Raw genomic sequence first — 22836 nt, 5'->3', positions numbered from 1 at the left:
GAGCCTGCGTCACGGCGGGGGCGGGGCCGAGCGGGGCCCTAGCGCCTCCTTCCAGGGAGAGGGGAGGGGCGTGGCCATGGGCATCCCCGACGCGTGGTCTATCTCGCCCGCGAGGCCGGGCGTAGGACAGTCCCTTCAGAAGAAGTGTGTTCGTGTCTTAACCCCCGGTGAGGGAGCACGTAGTCCCTGGAGACGTTATGTGCCTCACATAAAGTGAGGAAGAGGAGGCAAGGTCCCTGCCCCGTTGGAGCTTCCCTTGGGACGGAAGGGGAAGGGCAGGCAGGAATCAAACTTGCCACTTGGAAATGCAATCAGCGCTGTGAAGAGGAGGCTGGTGCTACAATAAAAATAATGGGAGGGGGGGCAGCCCGGGTGGCTCAGCGGTTTAGCACCGCCTGCGGCCCAGGATCCTGGAGACCCAGGATCGAGTCCCACATCGGGCTCCCTGCATGGAGCCTGCTTCTCCCTCTGCCTGTGTCTCTGTCTGTCTCTGTCTCTCTCTCTCTGTCTCATGAATAAGTAAATAGTATCTTTAATAATAATGGGAGGGGAGGAAAAAAAAGAATAGGAGGGAGGGCTATTTAAGAGAGGCAAAGAATGCAAACCTGAGACTTTTCGTTTTAAGATTTTATTTATTCAGGAGAGACACCTAGAGAGGCAAAGACATAGGCAGAGAAGTAGGCTCCCTGCGGGGAACCTGATGCAGGACTCCATCCCAGGACCCCAGGATCAAGACCTGAGCCAAAGGAGGTGCCCCCCACCCCCCCCCCCCCCCCCCCGCCAAAGCTGAGACCTTTATCTGCTGCCGTAGTCAATGGGACTGGCGAATGAAAACAGAGGAGCTCTTGCTGGTTAGGCTGATTGGGAGTATACCGTTGAATCTCAGAGCCTACAATGGTGTTGATACACAGTAGATGCTCAATAAACCTAGGCTGAGTGCATGAATTCACTTTTATCTTTCACAAAAGCCGACTCTGAAGTTGATTGGAGGACCTGCTTTCCATGGCTAGGTCGACCATTGATTGGGTCTGGAGGTATTCAACCTTCCTAAATCTCAATTTTCTCATTCATTAAATAGGGTTGAAGATAAGTGGTGATAATGTCTGTGAATTTTAGAGTACTGTATAAATAAATGTAGATATGATTGGAGTTTTGACTTGTCACAATTCCCCTGCATTCACATCTCTTAGTTTGAGATATAGTGTGTAAAAAAATTTTGCATGTTTTTTTAAAAAAATAATCGTTTTCCCCAAAAAGGAGGTATTAAGTATTCTAAAGCACACACAAAAGGGTCTGGACATGTTTTCCCCACCAATTCCCTCCACAAGTTCATTTCTCTGGCCTCATTCAATAGAAATTTCCATATAGGTAATTATGTTCACCATCCCCAGTGTGAACAGCAGAGACTAAGTGTGAATTCTAGAGTTCAGATGGAACGGGAAGGAAAAAAACATATGTTAGGTAGTCAAACTTCAGGTTTGAAATATCTCTCTGCCTTCTCGTCTCAGCTTAAAAAGTCCAATACAGAGATACAGAGACTACTAGACACATATGGCCACTTAAATTTAAATTTCAAGTAATTTAAATAATTGTAAGTAATTTAAAACCTAAGTAATTTATTTATTTTTTTTTAATTTTTATTTATTTATGATAGTCACAGAGAGAGAAAGAGAGAGAGGCAGAGAGGCAGAGAGACATAGGCAGAGGGAGAAGCAGGCTCCATGCACCGGGAGCCCGATGTGGGATTCGATCCGGGGTCTCCAGGATCGCGCCCTGGGCCAAAGGCAGGCGCCAAACCGCTGCGCCACCCAGGGATCCCTAAAACATAAGTAATTTAAATAAATATCAAAACTTACTACAAAGCAATAGTAATCAAAACAGGGTGGTATTGGCATAAAAGAAAGACCTAGAAACCAATGAAATAGAGACCTCCAAAATAAACCCTTGCATATATGGACATATGATTTACAAGTATGCGGAGATTATTCAATTCCAAAAGAACAGTCTTTTCAATAATAGTTTTGGGAACACTGGATATCCACATGCAAAGAATGAAGTTAGAGCCTTACTTTATACTATTTAAAAATTAACTCAAAATAGATCAAACATCTAAATATAAGAGGTGAAACTATAAAATTGTTAGTATAAAACATAACACAAAAACTTCATGACATTAGAGTTGCAATGATTTTTTTCTCAAATATAATGCCCAAAACACAGGCAACAAAAGAAAAAATAGATGAATGGGCCTACTGCAAAACTGAAAATATTTGGGAATGAAAGGATTCTATCAACAAAGTAAAAAGTCAACCCATGGAATAGAAAAAAACACCTACAAATAATATATCTGATGAGGGATTAACATCATTAATATATAAAGATCTCCACAAAATAAAAGAACTCCATAATTCAATGACAAAGAAAATCTGATTAAAAAATAGACAAAGGACTTGTATAAACATTTCCCCAGAGAAGACATACAAATGACCAATAAGCACATGAAACGATGCTCCATATCACTAACGCAAATCCAAACCATAATGAGATACCCTTTCACATCCCTTAGTTAAGAAATGTAACTAAGGTCACTTAAGCACCTGCCCTCGGCTCAGGTCATGGTCCCAGAGTTCTGGGATCAATCCTTGAGTCAGGCTCTCTGCTCTAGCGGGGAGCCTGCTTCTCCCTCTCCCTCTGCCTGCTGCTCCACCTGCTTGTGTGGGCTCTCTGTCTCCATCCAATAAATAGATTAATTAATTAATTAATTAATTAACTTTTTAAAAAAGAAGTTGAAATCATGTGTGTTGTTGTGTGCTGCTGGTGGGAAGGTAAAAATGGCGTGGCCACTGTGGAAAACAGCATGGGGTTTCCTAAAAAATTTAAAATAGAATTATCAGGGATCCCAGGGTGGCTCAGTGGTTGAGCGCCTGCCTTCAGCCCGGGACATGATCCTGGAGTCCTGGAATCGAGTTCCACATCAGGCTCCCAGCATGGAGCCTACTTCTCCCTCTGCTTGTCTGCCGTTCTCTGTATCTCTCGTGAATAAATATAAAAATAAAATCTTTTTTTAAAAAGACAAATACAATGTGATTCCACTCATATGGGGTGCCTAGAATAGTCAGATTCACTGAAAGAAGACTAGAAAGTAGAATAGTGGCTCCCAAGGCTAGAGAGGAAGGTGGGGGTGGGTGGGGAGGACAGGTTGGAGTTGTTTAACAGGATGGAGTCTCAGTATGGAAAGGTGAAAAAGTCCTGGAAATGGACTCTAGTGAAAATTGCACAACAATGTGCATGTATTGAATGCCACTGGACTGTCCAGACTCTTTTGTGTTCTTTAGAATACTTAATACTTCCTTTGGGGGACTGTACACTTAAAATATGGCTAAAATGGTAAATTTTGTTATGTATCTTTAACCACAGACACACACACACACTCTAACCACAGACACACACACACACTCTGACACCAAGTGCCAAATTTTTCTCCGGGGGGAAAAAAAAAAAAAGTTGACACACTCCCTACACTAGCCCAGAACCAATCTTTTAATTCTTTGCCAATTTGATATGTGTGTGGGGGGCAGGGGAGGAAGGAGGGAATGTCATCCCAAATGATCAGTTTAACAAACCTCCAGGCCAGTGGTTTTATTTATTTATTTATTTATTTATTTATTTATTTATTTATTTATTATTTTCTGGGGCCAGTGGTTTTAAACCAGATAATCAGGGACGCCTGATGGCGGGGGGGGGGGGGGGGGGGGGGGGGGGGGGGGAGGGAATGTCATCCAAATGATCAGTTTAACAAACCTCCAGGCCAGTGGTTTTATGGCTTGTTTGTTTATTTATTTGTTTGTTTATTTATTTATTTCTGGGGCCAGGGGTTTTAAACCAGGTAATCAGGGACGCCTAGATGGCCCAGGGCATGATCCCAGGGGTCCTGGGAACGAGTCCCACATCAGGCCCCCACAGGGAGCCTGCTTCTCCCTCTGCCTATGTCTCTCCTTCTCAGGAATAAATAAGATCTTTTTAAAAAAAAAAAATAAAAGCAAAACACAATCTATTCTCAAGAGACCAAGACACTGGGAGAAAAACATGGTGATAAAGTCATTTTAATTCCAGTTCTTAATACTGCAAATGGAACTTCAGCCAAGGTCCTGGGATTTTTCTGCCTACCATACGAAGGCAAAAAACAAACAAAAAAACTAACAATAAAAAAAAAAAACGGGCACTACAGTGCGGTCTTATAATATTTCATTTCTGGAGGAAGCTGTTTCCTCCAGACACAGAAACACGCTCCCGGGACGACCTGAACGTGACACCCGCCTCGCCCTCGGGCTGGAACAGCCCAGCCGCAGCCCTGGAAAGGGCGGGATGGGAGTGGCACGCATGCGCCCAAGTCCTGGTCCGGGGAGTGGCCGCTCTAGGCAGCGGGGAGGTCGCGGGGTTGAGCGGGCTGGGCGGCGGGCGCGGCTTCTCTATGGTCGCGGGCCGGGGGCACGCTCCTCCGCAGTGAGGCCTCGCTCACTTCCGGAAGTGGAGCGGCCTCCTTCTCCGCTTCCGCGGGGGTCCGGGAGGCGGCTGGCGGCCGGGTGGGCCCGGAAGGAGCGCGGAGGTAAGCGCCGGCGTGGCAGGGAGGCCCGGGCTGGGTATCCGGGCGGCGGGGAGGGACGGGTCGGAGAGGGTGCGCGGGGCTCCAGGCAGGCCGGGTCCCGAGCGGCGCCGTCCGGGCCGCGGGGCGCGGACCCCCGGGCGGCCGCTCTTCCGCCCGCGTCCTTGCCCGGCGGGTCTCGCCTGCGTGCCCTCGGGGGTCGGGCTCAGCTGGCCGCTCCGGGACCTCCCCGGGGCGGGAGGGAGGGGGCATCGCTTCCGTGCACCTGGGCGGGCGGGGGACGAAGGGACGCCCGCCCCGCCGGAGCCGCAGCCGCAGCCGCAGCCGCAGCCGCAGCCCTGGGCGGCGCGTCCAGAATCCGTCAGGCCCCTGATAACCTGGGCTTCGGCGGGTCCGGCCGGCGAGGCAGTTCCTGCCCGAAAGCGGAACGATGGCTCCCGTTATCAAACAGGGTAACGGACGCGCACAAAAGGCAACAGAGAAACCGCAAAAAAGTCGCGCTGCGTTTCGGCGAGAACCCAGCCGCTCTGATTCCGCGGCTCCTAATGGGAACTTGTGCATAAAGGGAGTTTTCTTTAAAGAAAGAAAAAAACAAAAAGAGGGTAACCGAGAATCGGGTTGCGTCTTAACTGAGGATCTTTAGCCGGTCGCTGGGCGGCCACCCTCCCCTCCCCCTCCGCCCCCCAACTTTGATGGAGAAGAGAAAGAGCCCCGACGCTGTCATGCCCTCAGCTGTCGCCGTGGGGTCCTCCCTGCTGTAGCCCATTGGTCGGTCCTTTGGAGGGTGGTCTTGATGTCACCCTCGGAAAGGCCAATAGGAGGAAGAAGCACTTTCCTCTCTTCTCCAGGCACAGCCCCGAGCCGGCGGCTCAGGGTGCACGTGTGAGTTTAGGTGGTTCGGTTTGTTCTTGTCAAAGCTGTTTCGTAAACAGCCAGTCTGGGTGTCAGATGTGTTCTGCGTTTCTCTGCCTGTCTGCATAGACGTGCTGGAAAGACTTCGTGCCCTACCGCTTGGCGCTGACCCTACTCACGTAACCGGCACTCCGTAAGTGCCAACTGTTAATAGATCTGTTGTTGTTCTCTAGGCTCTCTTGAGTACCCGTGGATAGAGTTTACATCTAAACCTCCTTCAAGGTAGATATTATTATTATCTTGGACTTAAGAATGGGGAAGAGGAGACCCGGGGAGAATAACTGCGACCTGTTTGGAACTCACTTCTCTCTGTTCCTAAGAACTGTTTTGAGTATACAAGGCTCTCCTGGGAAATTACAGTCCAGGAGATGAGGAAAGACGCACAAATCAAAGTTACATGAATGCACAGAGGCAGGAAGGGTTAATTTGATTTAAAGGTTTTATTTATTCATGAGAGACACACAGAGAGAGGCAGAGACACAGGGGGAGAAGCAGGCTCCCTGCGGGGAGCCTGATGCTGGGCTGGATCCCAGGACCCCGGGATCACACCCTGAGCAGAAGGCAGATGCCCAACCACTGAGCCACCCACATGCATCTTGAGAATTTGGATCTTGTCAGTTGAATACTTTTGACCCAGTGAAGGTGTGGAGCTGCATTACAGATGATGGGAACAGTGTGTTACAGAAAAATGGACCAAGGAGCAGGAATTAAGAGATGGGACCAAAGTGTCATTGGTAACTAAAGAAGTAGGAGATAATTATAATAATAATATTAGCTAACATTTATGTTGCACTTATGTGCTGGGCACTATTCTGAGTGTGGTGCATCTATTCATTTACTCCTATCAACACCCTTATCACTAATGTAGTATTAATATCCCCGTTTTATAGTTGAGGACACGGAGGCAGAGATTAAGTGACTTGCCTGAGGTCACACCATGAATTGGTAGAGCTGGGATTTGAAATCAGTCTTTCTGGCTCCAGACTTTCTACTACTCTACTTAAAAATTTGTATTGGGGCTCCTGGCTGGCTCAGTCCATAGGACATGGGACTCATGATTTCAAGGTCATGAAGTCTAGCTCCACTATGGGCATGTAGCCTACTTTAGGGGGAAAAAAAAAAAAAGCCTCATTAAAAAGTTGTGTTGATTTGTTTAGCATTCCATAAAGATTCTTAAATGACAAGCTTACAATTATGAGCTTTAATTTCTCATGGTCAAGAAGGTTTTGAGCAAAGGAAACATTTGATTGGAATTTTGCTCCAGGAGGATGATTCAGACATTGGAGAGAGGAGAGATTGGAGAGAAGAGGAAATGATGTTGGAAGTGTTATTTGAACTTTATTTTGCTCACACCTTACCCGTACCTTGTCTGAAACATATTTAGGTATATATATTTATTTATTCGTATGCAACAGCTCTCTAGTCCCCAAATGTCTGTATGCGCAAGCATCTCCTAAGGGCTTTGTTTATTTATTTTTTAAAGATTTTATTTATTCACGAGAGAGAGGCAGAGACACAGGCAGAGGGAGAAGCGGGCTCCATGCAGGGAGCCCAACGTGTACATTCCTGGGCCTCTCTCTCTCAGATATCCTTATTCAGGTTCACCAACCTTGCAGGTGATTCTGTCAGAGATTCTAAAGAAATTACTACAATAGGGGGTCAGATATACGTTGATTTGATTTTCATCTGCAAATGTCCAGAACCCATCTTTGTGCCAGCTACTTCAGGTACAATAATAGAACTCCATGGCTTGATACCTGATCTAAAAGAGCTCAGAATTTGATTAGAGAGGGAAAGACAACTCAAACTGATAACTGAAGTCTGCTTACTGACCAGTTTTTTCAATCACAAGTTACTGACATCTACAGCATTTAGTACAGGATAGGTCACTGAGTATATGCCACGTAACATAAACAAAATCAGTCTCGGAGAGCCAGAACAGCCTTCTGTGTGTTGTTCTGCCCAGTACCTCTCACGAGCAGTAAATCATGCCTCAAAGTTCAGGCAGCCAGTCAACCTCCTGTGAGTTAGCTAGCTACCTTTGCCCTGGTAATTTCTGACTCCTTCCAGAAAGAAAATCTGTTTGGATAAGAGTTGGTATGGTAAGAGCCCGGAAATGCTTCTCTTGTATTAATGAAAGCCAGTTTCTGCCACCTACAAGAAATACACATAATATTCTCTTTAATATGTGTGTGTGTGTGTGTGTGTGTATATATATTATATATATATATTTTCTTTTTATTGCTATTTCTTACCCTTGCCTTGCTTACATGTGGGCACATTTCTTTGTATCTCATAGTCACTAGAAGTGTGCAGTCATTCTTTGGACGTTTAAAATGTCTGTAGTAATTCTACTAGTGTATATAGTGGTGTCTCCAGAAGTAGGCCTGGGGTGGCAGAAATAGGCACCCCGTGTCTTTTTTTTTTTTTTTTTTTTAAGGTTTGTTTGTTTAGTTATTTATTCATTTACGTAATCTCTGTTACTTAATCTCAGTGTGGGGCTCAAACTCATGACCCTGAGATTAAAAGTTGCATCTCTTCCTACTGGGCCAGCCAGGTGCCCCTCTAACCCCTATTTCTATTGTGACTGCTTCTGCTTATTTATCTCATGGAACCCCATGCTCCCTAACAGCCACAAGCTGGAGTTCGTGTTCCAAAACGCAGTGTTCTCACATCCTAGTTTATTTTCTCCAGTTTGGACTTCGCAGCTTTCTAATAGCAGCATAAAGGAGCAAATTAGTCCTTCGAACCATTAGCTATTACTGATTATGTTATTGGGATAATATAGAGTTACGAGGTCACATTTTATTGAGACCATGATTCAGTACCTGACTCTGCCCTATATTAATGACGTCTCCATTTTCTCATCTGTAAAATGGAGTGAGAGTAATAATTATCTCATAGAGTTGCGTTTCACATTATAAGGACTCAGTAAATATTAGCAATGGTCATTATTCTTTGTTGTCGTGTAATTTGTAATGACAAGGAATAAATAGCCTATTTAAAGGCCCATAGGAAGCCAAAGTTTCTGTATTCTTGCAGTGAAACATCTTTGCTAATTATGATTGAGATTATATTTTCAGGCTGGAATCCCAATAAATTAGTCTTCCAAAGGATTATTCCTAAAATGCTGGCATGTACTCTTGTCACAGTAAACATTTTGTTGAATAGAGGTAGAACTGTAATTCTATGCCAGTGAACAAAGCACTTTGAAGATTATGACTTCTAAAGAGTTATCAGTCATTACATGACATCTTTATAAGCTAAGGTATAAAAATTCTCCACTGAGGGACACCTGGGTGGCTCAGCGGTTGAGCACTCGCCTTCAGCTCATGGCGTGATCCCGGAGTCCCAGATAGAGTCCCACATCGGGCTCCCTGGAGGGAGCCTGCTTCTCCCTCTGCCTGTGTCTCTGCTTCTCTCTGTGTGTCTCTCATGAATAAATAAATAAATAATCTTTTAAAAAAATTCTCCACTTAAACTCAGAATTAATGCATTCCTCTCTGATAAACTCAATGCAAATTATTGTATTAATTGCTCTTGGGGTTACTGAGGCATCGAACAGGTGATAGCAGTGCTGCAACCTCCTTCCAGAGAGTAGTCGGTTAGATGAACCCACAGATAAGTAGTTGATCAAGGCAAACAATTTTCCTTTCAAGGGAGCAGTAGCCAAGTTCCTTGCAAGTTCTTTTTTTTTTTAATTTTTTTTTTTATTATTTTTTTATTTATTTATGATAGTCACAGAGAGAGAGAGAGAGGCAGAGACACAGGCAGAGGGAGAAGCAGGCTCCATGCACCGGGAGCCCGACGTGGGATTCGATCCCGGGTCTCCAGGATCATGCCCTGGGCCAAAGGCAGGCGCCAAACCGCTACGCCACCCAGGGATCCCCCTTGCAAGTTCTTTAATCACACAGAATAATTGGGAGATTGTATCTCAGCCCTTTTTCTTCCTTCATAGATTTTTCAGATAACTATAGCATGTCAGTTAGGTATTTCTTTGGGGGAAACCTAGAAAAGGTTCCAGTGATAGAGATCTTGAAATTGCCCAAGTCATCAGACTGTGATAATTGTTACCTATCAGTTGTGCCAACAGACCAAACCCTATGAACGTTGAAGAAGAAATCAACTGTACAGTGTGTTCATGTTATATTTTACGTATTTGTGTTTTCCAAAGCTTTATGCCATTTCTGGACACTGAAATTTTAGAGATGGTATTTTCCTCAGGAAGTAAAAATCTCTCCAGGTGTTTTAAAAGTTACATTGGTGAGATATCAGAACAAATTGTTGATTATATGGCATGAGCATGAGAACCTTTGGGATTTCTCACTTACATGGTGGGAAAGTGTCAGACATATGGACCATGAAGTGGAAGAGGAGACCACATTTACTGAATGCTTCCTATGTGCTAGTGCTTACATGTGTCTCTTTAATGCTCATGTGAGGTAGGCGGTAGGAACCCCATTCCTTTCTATGTTAATGGGAGACTTGGCGAAAGTGAGTAATTTGCCCACAGTCTCATGGCTAATAAACAGTGAAGCTGGGACTCAAAAACTGTCTGGTGATTGTAAAACTGAGGTGTACACACCATTGTTATATGGTGCAAATAAACATCGGAAAAAATTATACTGTTTCTCAGGGCCAGGAAGTAAATAACTCCAAAATATTAAAGCAGGTGTCGCAAAGGTCTATACTAAATATTTGATATATGGAAGAGCCCACAAACTCTCACTTAATTCATTTTGACCTGGGTCTCTGGATATAATAAGACTAAAGCCAACTTAGAATTTTTAGACTTGCTCTCAGATCCATCCAGAGCCTTTCACACATAGAACCTACTGAACATGGATATCTGGCCTCTGAAGGTAAAGGAGAATAGAAGCAGTAATTTAGAAAACTTTTTGGAAGACCTTATAGGCAATCACTTTCTCAGCAATGATTGTAAACAACCTGCCCGCAAATTAAGGGGCAGGAAAACTGTAAGCTGACACAACTAAAGCATGCTAGCCCAAGACCAGGTAACCCAAGAAGCATCATACACTCCTCAGTAGACTCTGAAGGCATCACCTAAGGGAGAGGTTATGAAAACACAAATATTCACACAGATATGCCCGAGGTCAGACAGGAAACAGAAATGAGGAAAAGTGAGTGGGTGAGGACTAGCAAACCTGAGCGGGGCATGCCCTATCTGAAGGGTGTAGCTTCAGAGTTACCTAGCTCAAGCTGATTCTTGTCACTCCATATGACATCCTAGTCATGCCAGATCATCTGACTTATTTCAACAGAAGCCAGAAGTCTGGATTTTTATATGAAGTCAGATTTTTTTTCATTGAATTGCCGGTATTGAATTCAAGAGAAAGGGAGAGAAGAGGAGGAAAGAAAGAGAGGGTAGGGTAAGAAAGAGGAGCACCATGTGAAAGCCTGTCCAAAAGCCAGATGTCACCACGATAGACTTGGTGGCTGCCCATGCGGAGACTGTTCCAGGACACAGAGGGTGGAAGTTCACGACAGTAATATTGCATCACTGTGGAAAGGCTCACCAGGTAGCTCATTATAATAATCACTCTAGGAAGCAGAGGGATGTAGAGCATTAAAAACTCTTTATCCTGGGGGCACGTGGGTGGCTCAGTCGGTGAAGTGTCCTGCTCCTGATTTCAGCTCAGGTCATGGGATCGAGCCCTGCTTCAAGCTCTGTACTCAGCACAGAGTCGGCTTGAGATTCTCTCCCTCCCCCTCTCCCTCTGCCCTTCCCTCCCACTTGCACTATCTCACTCTCTCTAAAATAAATAAATTTTTGTTAAGTCTTTGTCCTGGGGCACATGGGTGGCTTAAGTGTCTGACTGTTGGTTCCAACTCAGGTCATAATGCTAGGGTTGTGAGATCAGCCCAGGTGAGGCTTTGCACTCAGCAGAGAGTCTGCTTGGGATTCTTTCCCTTTCCCTCTCCCTCTCCCCTGCATGTGTGAGTGCTCTCACTCTCTAAATGTTAAAAAAAAAAATTTTTTTTAAGTCTATCCTGGTGGATAAACAGTAGGTTTTTTTTTTAATATTTTATTTATTTGTTAATGAGAGAGACACAAGAGACAGAGACATAGGCAGAGGTAGAAGCAGGCTTTCTGCGAGGAGCCTGATGTGGGAGACGATCCCAGGACCTCAGGATCACGCCCTTAGCCAAAGGCAGATGCTCAACCAGTGATCCCTACATGGTAGTTTTTAACTTCATTCGGGTAATCCTCTTTGAAAGCCTAACAAGTATAGATTTCCTTCAGGCAAGTGGTCATATTACACTCATATGAACAAACACAACTTTGGCATGTAATTTTGGGGCATGTCAAGAGACGTGCCAGATATCAGTTGAAGATGCAAATTTTGATTCAAGAAACCACAACACCTCAGAGTGACTCAGTCTCCAGAGGTTTGCTGTACTCTTCAATTCTGTGGTGGGCAACCTGTCATTTTAAACTCACCTCTGTTTGCAGTTTCACAGACTTTTCCAAACTCAGGCATTCTCCCTCCTTAGTTTTGAACTAGATAATTAACACTTGTCATTTCGTGTGAGGCTTAAACACAAACCAAAGTGTATCCACGTGAACCAGGGCACCAGGGGTGGAGAATGGAATTAGTCCGTCTGTGGTCCCCCCCACCCCCATCACCTACCAGTCCTCTCTGGGGTCTTTGAGAGGAAAAAAGGACAGGGGGCCACAGGGACATTCTAATGCGTACTTACTTGTGAAGGGACTCCTAAAGAGCCAGCAAACCCTCCCACGGCTCCTGCTGTGGGCTGAGTTTATAGAGAACATCTATAAACATCCTCGAGAACTGGTCTCCTCAAAGAGGCCTTTAATCATTGCCAGTGCAGGAGGATGTGTTGACCTGCTGTTTGGAACTTGAGTGTCTGAGCTACATTTTATCACTTAAGAGGTGCTTTCTTCCTCTGAAAGTGCTGCTTTCCCTCATGGAAATAACCCAAATGCAGCCAGACAGAAATAGAAGACATTAACTGACTTTGGTTAAGACGTGTATTCTTTCTCCCTTAGCTTTCGCATTTTGGATTGAGGGTAACCTGAAGCTAGCAACATTCCTAAGATGTAATCAAAGTCTGTGCTGTTTTTCTAGTTTGTTAAAGACAATTTTTTAAGACAAAGTTAGTGGCTACTTCAGCTTTTCAAAATACAACTTAAAAAGACATTTTAGATGCCAGCGTGCGGTTTGTTTTCTCCCATGAGAAAAAAAAAAAACAAACTTTCAGAGCCTGTAAGCTAGGAACCGCTTTTACCTCCTAGTTTTAAAAGGCTAATTGGTGAGAAATGACAATTTCTCAGTACATATTGTCAGTTCTCTGCAGATCACTTTGAAGGCCTCCTTGACCTCCTTCCAACTACAGTTTTGTATCTCCAGCTGCTCATTAGACACATCTATTTGGAAGTCATCATTACCTCAAACTCAACTTTTCCAAAACTCCACTTCTTTTTAAGATTGGCCCCATGCAGTCACAGTGACCCATTTCTATCACAAGTACCTTTCTTCTTCCCTAGCTCTGACACCTAGGCAGCATCTTTGATCATTCTTTCTCTCTAGTCACAAGAACCCATACATTATTTTCTTAATGTCTCTCAGATACATTGATGCCTTTATCACCTTTCATTCCTTTGCTCTTTTCATTTTTTGTTACCTTTGTCCCAGAGTGATAAACATTTTATTTCTAAGTTATCCTAGTCTTGCCCTCCTTCCTGAGGGATTTGTCATCCTCAAGCACAGCTTTGCTGATCTGATTGCCCCTGAAACGTTTATGTAGACCCACCTGTCACTAACTAGGCACAAAAGCCCCCTGTACCAGACCTGTCACTCTAGGGTCACTCACTGCTCCCCATGAAAAAACACAAGCAGTGCCCACATCAGGCCCCTCTTTTCTGACCCCCTGCCCAGCCCTCATTGGAAGCCTTGGGATCTTTCCTCTGACACTGAATCCAGATGAGATCCTGAATGTACCTAAAGGGCCTGCACACTGCTCAGCTCATAGAATCTCAATAAATAGCAGTGGTTCAGGGCACCTGGGTGGCTCATTTGGTTAAGCGTCTGCCTTTGGTTCACATCCTGATCCCAGGGTCCTGGAATCAAGCCCTGTCTTGGGGTGGGGGGGGAGGGGGGCTGCTCAGCGGGGAGCCTGCCTCTCCCTCTGCCCCTCCCTACCCCTGCTCTTGTAAGAGCGCTGGCACTCTCTCTCAAATAAACAAAATATTTTTAAATGATGATAAGTAAGTAAATAAATAGCAGTAGTTCAACTATTGTTTCCTAGAATACTGTTCTCCTCGTGGTGGTTGTTTAACCAATATTAACCAGATAAAGGAACTACTTTATCAGAATGATTTATTTTTCTAAAATCCTGTATAAGATCTCCTATTTCCTTAGCAATTTGAAGAGACTGCCGAAAGGAAAACACTTAGGAATTTTTTTAATGTTCCTAAACATACAAATAATAAGCAAATAGAATTATCAGAAATGATTTAGAGATTGTCATTAAGAACATTTATATGAACTCTTCCAAACAACAGAGGTTTTTTGTTTTTCTTTTTTAAGATTTTATTTTTAAGTAACCCCTTTTACTCATCATGGGGCTCAAACTCATGACCCCAAGATCAAAAATCACATGCTTCACTGACTGACCCAGCTAGGTGCCCCAGAAAAAACAGTTTAGGCCTCTACAAAAGATTTCTCCCTTCTTTACTATTATTTATTATTGTGAATAACTGTGTTAATTTGATTTACTATATTTTAAATTTTTGTATCTTATGTTTATCTTTTAACTTTACATTTATCTTTGCCTAATTATCTTTTTAGTACTCATGAGGAATTTGTATTCTGCTTTCACACTGAGTTTAAAATTCAGTTGTGTTTATTCTTTGAGTTAAAAATCCCCCGCTGGTATTGGGCCAAAAGGAATGTGGGTTTTTTTTTGTTTTGTTTTTACAATTTTGTATATATATATTTTACAATTATTATAACATTATACATTTTCATTAAGAACAACTTGATAAATACAGAAAACCAAAAGAATTGCAACCCTTCCCACCCAACATACCCACAACCACTACAAATACTTCACAGTATTTTCTTCTAGTTTTTGTTCATAGATTTGCCTATTTATTTATTTATTTATTTATGAAAAAGAGTTGTGAGAAGGAGTCAAGAAGGAGGGAGTGGGAAAGAGAAAGTACCTTAAACGGACTCTGTCCTGAGCGCCGGACTTCACCAGACTTGATCTCACAACCTGAGATCATGACCTGAGCCAAAATGAAGAGTCAGTAGCTCAACTGACTGAGCACTCAGGCGCCCCTAGATTTGCTTAAAATATAGTGCTTTCTATATAAGTGTCATACGTCACTCTGTAAAAGGTAATACAATTTGGGGCCCCTGGGTGGCTCTTGGTTTCCACTCAGGTCATGATCTCAGGGTCTTTAGATCCAGCCCCAGGTCAGGCTCCATGCACAGTACAGAATCTGTTGGAGTTTCTCTCTCCCCCTCCCTTTGCCCCTCCCCACTCTCCCTCTCTCTTTTCTAAAATAAATAAATCTTTAAAAATAAATAAAAGGTGATAAAATTCTCATGACTATATTTGGAAAGCAGGTAACTTGCTACCGTATATGGTTTACTTACCATGTGCTAGACTCTGTACAAGGCACTTCCGCTTGTATTCTCATGCTTAATTCTTAAAACCTCCCAGTGGGGATCAATGCTATTACCACCCCTACTTAGACATGAGGAAGCTGAGTCCTCACGAAGTCCAGTCCCCGCAGCTCGTGAGTGGCAGAGAGAAAGAATGCAGGCAGCCCAGCCCTGACGCCTGTTTCTTAACCACTGTACCTGCAAAGTGGAAAACTTTGAGCCATTCTCTGCATGAGCACTATGGGTGATGAATAGTGATTGACATACTTTGTCTTCACAATAGCAAAGTGGAGAAACTTCCCAGCCAGCGCCTGCTTTGTCCTAATACCAGAAATGGTATGAAGAATCATTTCATTAGCTGCTGTTCACACCATACACTACATATATTTACACCATACACTCTCCTTGCCACTTTAACTGTCTCTGATCCTCACAAGAAGCTTTGAAGGTTTCTGTTCACCATCGTTACACAATTGAGAACACGGGATTCAGTAAGCTCAAATAACTGAAACATAGTCATGGAGTGCATGATTGATGAGAAGCTGGGATTTTAACTCCATGGTGTTCTGCACCATACTGCCTCTCTATAAAACAATCTACTAAGACCCAGATAAAAATAAGAAGAGTGAGGTCCCTTGCTGTTTGCTTACTAGCAACATTAGTATGTTTCTCTGGCACCAAACTGGCCAAATCCAGAGGGTGTGATGTGTGTTGGGTTGATTTGGGGGAAAGGGTAAATGGAGCCCCAGGGGAGTTTACCTGGCACAGGGCCCCTCTGAAAACAAGTTTCACTTACTTCCTGCCTGGTACTCTTTCTGTGAGAGTATCTAAAAGCACATGTTTATGAAATAATTACCTAACGGGAAGGCAGATTTGTTTGGATTTTTTTTAAAAATGCATTATTTACGTGAAGTACATCTGTTATTGCCAACTCCAGACATTTTACTGGCCCAAGAAGCTGTTTTGGTTTTGCTTTTGTTTTTAAATCATACACATGAAAAGACTTGAGAAATTGGGGAAACAGGCCAGAGAAATTATATTTTCCAAGTAAGTTAGTGCAAAAGAAAGATCTCGCATTCTCCACCACCCCAAGTCTATCAAGCTTTACATTGTTTTGCTTCCCCTAATTTTCAGAAATATGACAGAGCAGAAGGAAATTCAGTGAGGTTTATTGGTTTATGGAATGTGAATTTTTAGACATTAAATTGGTCACATTTAAAAATCAGCTTTGGTAGAATGGCAGTAATCTCAAACTGTGTGTCCTAGTTCTGTTGTCTTTTTTTTTTTTTTTCTAGATTTAATGATGCTTTACAACAGTTTTCTAAGTCTGAAGTTTTCTGTGCCTGCGCATCCCAGAATTTGCTAAGAGATGGAAGAGTCTCCGCAAAACGATCTGAACGCAGTGACCCATGACAACGATGATCCCCTCAAGAGCACCAGCCCTCAGATTTCTGTTAGTGAATTTTCTTGCCACTGCTGTTATGACATCCTGGTTAACCCCACCACCTTGAACTGTGGGCACAGCTTCTGCCGGCACTGCCTAGCTTTATGGTGGGCCTCTTCGAAGAAAACAGAGTGTCCGGAATGCAGAGAAAAATGGGAAGGTTTCCCCAAAGTCAATATTCTCCTCAGGTAAAGTTCAGTCCTTATCAGTAGCCCATAACAGCTGGCACAATGTGTTTTCTCTTCATGGGAGCAGCTAGGTTTGAGAAGGCCAGAGGTGCCGAGCTGCCCCCCACCATGGTCACATTCTAGATCTGCTGGCGTGTGTGAGGCAGGGAGCTCAAGGACTGCAGATCCAGACTCCCTTATGGGTGACCGTGATCTGTTTGTGATTTTCATAAAGGAGGAAAAGAAATTCTGGTTATCAAACCATTGCTTATAATCCTTTGTTGTATAACACTTTTTATTGATTTGTATCCACTGAGAACACCCCAGATCTAATAGAGAAAGTGATATAACTCCACAATTCTGTATAATTCCTTTTGATGCTGATTTTCATTCATCATCTTTGACTAATCTCTGTTCCAGTTTTTGTATCAATAGAGGTAGTTTCCCATGCATCGTCTCATACAACAAATGGTAAGACCTTTCAGGTAGTAGATTCTGTTCTGCTTCTGTTCATAATATTTATAATGTACTTGTGAGGTCTTTGAGACCTAGCTTTTCTTCTATTGCCTTGATACCTACAGAATACCAGAAAATTCCAGGAAGACATTAACCTAACATGCTTTTTCTATTCTTTTTTTTTTTTTTTTTAAGATTTTATTTATTCATGAGAGACATAGAGAGGCAGAGACCTAGCCAGAGGGAGAAGCAGGCTCCCCATGTGGAGCCCAATGCAGGACTAGATCCCAGGACCCAGGGATCACACCTGAGCCTAAGGCAGACGCTCAACCACTGAGCCACCCAGGCGTCCCTAACCTGCTCTTTTTCATCTGAGACACATTGACAAACTCTTTGCTCTTACCTGTCAGCCTTGTTAACCTAAAGGTCAATCTTATGTTGAAGGAAGATTCTCTGATTATGTGTAATTGAAAATGAAGAGAGCTCTATAGTAGGACCTAATGGTTTCCCTCTTACTACTCAACTCTACTTGCTTTCCTCTTTATGAATTAATTTTTAATAATATCAGCAATACATAGAAACCTTCATTTGTTTATCTTCTTTTTAAAAGATTGGAATTAGTATTGATAAAGTTAAAGACCCCTTTGACCTCTTCTTCCCCATCTTGCCATCTTTCCTTCCCTTTTCACCCAGTCATTTCAGCTATGAGTTAGCTATGATTTCCTTCAGATTTTTTTGTATATATTTTTTATTGGAGTTCAATTTATCAACATATAGCATAACACACAGTGTCCTTCAGATTTTTAAAAATACTTTCAAACATTATGTATCAATAGGAAATGCAAGTATTTCCTCACATCAGTTGTGCACTATCTACTCGGTTCTACAGTTTACTGTTTTCATTCAATGATACGTATGTCTTAAATTTATCCATCTTGATACAAGTGAAAGCAGTAAATTCATTTTTAGAACTATGTAGTGTTCCATCATGTGAATAGACCATGTTTTATTTGACCGTTTCTCTAACAGTGGACATGTAAGTTGTTTCAGATTTTTTGCTGTCATCAACAGGGCCATAACTGACCTTCTTGTCTGTTCTTCAAAAGTGCTTGTATATTATGAAATATTGAATGTTAGTTTGATTTTGGCTTCTAAACATTATAAGTATATTTAGACAAACAACCATCTTGTGATTTTTTTTTTCCTCTTCATAGGGATGCCATCGAAAAATTATTTCCTGATGCCATTAGAATGCGATTTGAAGACATTCAGCAGAATAATGACATAGTCCAGAGTCTCGCAGCCTTTCAGAAATATGGGAATGATCAAGTTCCTTTAGCTCCCAACACAGGCCGAGTGAATCCGCAGAGAGGCGGGGGATTCTTTTCTGGAGTGCTCACCGCTTTAACTGGTGTGGCAGTAAGTTTATCACTGTGTTTCTCTGCCCCCTTCCCTCCAGTTTCCACTGAAGTCAGTTCTGGTTTTTTGGTTTGTTTTTTTTTAAGTCAGTTCTGTTGAAATTGATGGCATACCTGCATGTGATGATTCACTGCATGCCTGGAGATCTGCTGGGTTGTATGATTTTTCCAGGATGCTACATACTCAAGTAGATAATGTGATATTCAGAGCCCAGTTATTGTTAGCTTTATTCTGTTTCATGCTCTTCCTAACCTCTGCAATAGCCACCATTATTATTCCCATTCTATCTGTTTATTTCTTATTATTATTGTTATCATTATTTTTAATGTAAACTCCATGCCCAGCATGGGACTTGAACTCACAACCCCAAAATTAAGATCACATGCTTTACCGACTGAGCCAGCCAGGCGCCCCTATTATTCCCATTTTAAAGGTAAGAAGACAGATGCAGGAAGGTGTTAGAACTGGAATTCAAGACCATGTCCACCCTGATGGTCAAGTTTCAAGCCCAGCACTTTACTAACATCCCATGTAGAGACTGTTTTCTTTCTTTCTCTTTTTTTTTTCTTTAAAGATTTTATTTACTCATGAGAGACACAGAAGAGAAACAGAGACATAGAGGGAGAAGCAGGCTCCTCACAGGGAGCCCAATGTGGGACTTGATCCCCGGACCAGGATCACGCCCTGAGCTGAAGGCAGATGCTCAACCACTGAGGCACACAGGCATCCTGAGACTATTATTTTCTTTTCAGTTACATGCTATAACAATTTCAAGATTACAAATTTTCCAGCAAAAAAGGAACATAAGTCCATTAAATCAGCCAAGATGTTAGAGTCAAGGGTACATTGCCTCCAGATGCTCTGCAGTGAGTTCTGTTCCAGTCCCTGATCCCTTAGGGTGCCCCCACTGGCAATGAGAGGATCCCACTGAGACTTCTGCTGCCCAGCCCTCTGTGGCAGTGGTGTTGCTATGCTTCCTTGCACCGGCTTGCCACCATTCCCTCCATCCTCAGCCTCTTCCTGCCCCTGCCCCACACTCACATATTGAGGAGCTGGCATCTCTGACCTTTCTGTGTGTTAAGAGCTTTCCCTTTGCCCAGGTGGTCCTGCTTGTGTATCACTGGAGCAGCAGGGAATCTGAGCATGACCTCCTGGTCCATAAGGCTGTGGCCAAATGGACAGCAGAAGAAGTGGTCCTCTGGCTGGAGCAGCTGGGCCCTTGGGCCTCTCTCTACAGAGACCGATTTTTAGCAGAAAGAGTCAATGGAAGGTAAGAAGCAAGGTCTTCTGACACTTTTTTTAAGCTGCTTTATTGAGATATAACCCACATACTATAAAATTCACCTGTTAAATTGTGCAGGCCATGATGTTTAATATAGTCACAGATGTGTGCAGCTATCACCACAGACTAGTAGTTTTAGAACATCTTCATCACCCCAAAAAGAAAGCTCTTACCTACCCTTTTACCATCAGCCCTCATGACCCCCTCATGACCCCTTCCCACTCCCGGCAGCCACCGTTTCACTTGCCCTCTCAATGGATTTGCCTGTTTATGATATCTGTTATGAATGGAATTGACCTTTTGGGTCTCGCTTTTTCACATCCCAGAACATTTTCAAGGCTCATCCAAATTGTCACGGGTGTCAGTGCTTCATTCATTTTTATGGCACAGTGATATTCCAGTTTGTGGCTGTGCTATATTTTATTTATGCATCCTTCCGTTGGTGGACGTTCTGGCTGACTGCATTTGGGGGCTGTTAGGAACAGTCCTGCTGTGATCCCCTGGCATACCAGCTTTTGTGTAGACCTGCATTTTCAGTACTCTCTTATACTCTCTTAGAGTGGAGTTGCTCAGTCATAAGTAACTCCTTAAGTTTACCTTTTTTTAGTAGCTGCCAAACTGTTTTCCAAAGCAGCTGAATCATTTTATGTTACTGACATTTTGTTTGTTGCTTCTTCATTATAAGAGGAACATATATTTGCTGGTTATTTAAAAATAAGAATGTAGAACTAGAGGGTGTTGGAAGTGAAATACCCTCATAATTCTACTCTTCAGAGAAAACCGCCATTGTCATCTTTCTGGACATTTTTCCAGGTTTTTTTACATGTTTATACGTAGATACATATAAATGTATGTTATTTATTGGTTTGTTTGAAAATACAATTATACTAAACAGACCTACGTTTATCTGTATGTGTATGTATATGCATATGTATGTGTATATATGCATATATACTGGAGTCTGTTTAATTCATCTCTACCAAAACAAATCTGAGTTGCTTCCTTTTTCCTATTCTAGGCAATTCCAAGCAATGTAGTAGCAAATGCCCTAATACAAGGAACTCCCGAATCGAATTGTCAGGCCCTGGGGAGGCCTCCTTCTGCCTATCAACATATCCCCACGCCCTCTTCCAGAGCACTGTCCATCTTTCTTGGGGTCTTTCCTTCCTCGAAGAGAATGTGTAGGGATAGTACTTGGCATACTACGCAGTGCTTAGAGCAGCCACTGCCGCTGATCGACTTGTTCCAGACGGCTGTCTGCTCCCTGCCAGGTTGCCTGACTGCCGGCTTCCCACCCCAGTCATGTTTTCCCCCGGGACAGGAAAGCCAAATGCTCCCACTTGAATCATCTGGTTTTTGTAAGAATTTGTACCTCTTCCAAATTGTGGTTAAAATAATTTTTTTCTTCTCTACCTAGTTAATACATGTTTGCATAATTGCCTTCCTTCCAGAAGATAGATTTCTAGAACTGCAATTTCTGGGTCAAAGGAAATAAACCTTTACAACTTTTTTTTTTTTTTTTTTAAGATTTTATTTATTTATTCATGAGAGATACACAGAGAAAGAGAGAGAGAGAGAGAGGCAGAGACACAGGCAGAGGGAGAAGCAGGCTCCATGCAGGGAGCCGGACATGGGCCTCGATCCCGGGTCTCCAGGATCACGCCCTGGGCTGAAGGCAGGCGCTAAACCGCTAAGCCACCCAGAGATCCCCTAAACCTTTACAACTTTGATAAATATTTCCAAATTACCCACAAAAGGACATCAACTTACATTCCTCCACCAACACAGCAGGTTGTGTTCCTGCTGGCCTCCTTGCTGGTGCACAAGGATGTTTTTAGCGATGAATTATTGTTGAGGTGGAGTTGTTTTCAGATGAATGGATCAGACAAGGGATCTACAATTATTTTTCTTAAATTACTATCCTAAAACAGCTACTCTTAAAATTGTAACGTTTTATTGGATTTCTTTCCTTTTTTTTTTTCTGTACACATACATTTTGCAGTATGTGAAAGGTTAGACTGCATAGCTGGATGAACAGAGGTTAAGAGTAGAAGAGACCAGGGTGTGCCTTGGCTGAGCCACTTTATTTCTCCAAACCATTTTTTCAGCCACAGAATGGCCATCATGCCATCTACTGGGCAGAATTGTTAAATGGATCAGTGATGACTCATGGAAGTAGTTTCCGAGTGTCATTGAGCATTCAGTTGTTTGCTGTTATTACTGTTAGTTCATATACTGAGTGTCGTACCTTACTCAAGCCTGAAGTACTTATGCTGATAGGATGCAATCCTCAGTGTGAAGTTTGCCTCCAGTATAAAATCTCAAAAGAAATCTCTTCCTACTGCTACCCCTCCCCCACAGGTTGCTTTTAACTCTGACAGAGGAAGAATTTTCAAGGGCGCCATATACCATAGAAAACAGCAGCCACAGAAGAGCCATCCTTCTGGAACTGGAGCGTGTCAAAGCACTAGGTGTGAAGCCCCCCCAAAATCTCTGGGAATATAAGGTGAACTCTTTTTTTTTTATTATTTTTATTTATTTATTTTTAGGATTTTATTTATTTATTCATGACAGACACACAGAGAGGGAGAGAGAGAGGCAGAGACACAGGCAGAGGGAGAAGCAGGCTCCATGCAGGGAGCCCGGTGTGGGACTTGATCCCAGGTCTCCAGGATCCGGCCCTGGGCTGAAGGCGGTGCAGAACTGCTGAGCCACCCAGGCTGCCCTCTTTGTTTTTTTAATTGAGAAAAATATAGAGAACAGCCTCTCCGTCATTTACATATCCACTCCTTGGGAAAACATCACAGACACAACCGAAGCCCCCAGCTCCCCACTCTTTCCAGAGGTACCATGCTCCTACAGCAGAGCTGGGGGGCCCCACCGGCCATGTTTCC

At 43.2% G+C, this 22836-nt stretch overlaps 1 protein-coding gene across 3 annotated transcripts in view; it reads left to right on the top strand.

Moving 5' to 3' along the window:
* Positions 1–4399: 4399 nt before the first annotated feature.
* BFAR (bifunctional apoptosis regulator) overlaps positions 4400–22836 on the top strand; it is a 30942-nt gene continuing 12505 nt past the window's right edge. Inside the window, exons 1-6 of one of the 3 annotated variants that reach the window (XM_025416453.3) lie at positions 4413–4606; positions 5689–5737; positions 16470–16806; positions 18456–18660; positions 19761–19930; positions 22304–22448. In XM_025416453.3, coding sequence (XP_025272238.1) covers positions 16544–16806; positions 18456–18660; positions 19761–19930; positions 22304–22448 — 783 coding nt within the window. In that variant the 5' untranslated portion in view covers positions 4413–4606; positions 5689–5737; positions 16470–16543. Of the gene's footprint in view, positions 4607–5688; positions 5738–16469; positions 16807–18455; positions 18661–19760; positions 19931–22303; positions 22449–22836 lie in introns of all 3 variants that reach the window. The other 2 variants (XM_049111373.1, XM_025416452.3) reach the window with 2 other exon arrangements.

Source organism: Canis lupus, chromosome 6 (genome assembly GCF_003254725.2).
Source record: "Canis lupus dingo isolate Sandy chromosome 6, ASM325472v2, whole genome shotgun sequence".
Taxonomy (NCBI): Eukaryota; Metazoa; Chordata; class Mammalia; order Carnivora; family Canidae; genus Canis; species Canis lupus.
The sequence above is the reverse complement of the archived record's forward strand: the minus strand, read 5'-3'. Positions and strand labels throughout refer to the sequence as shown.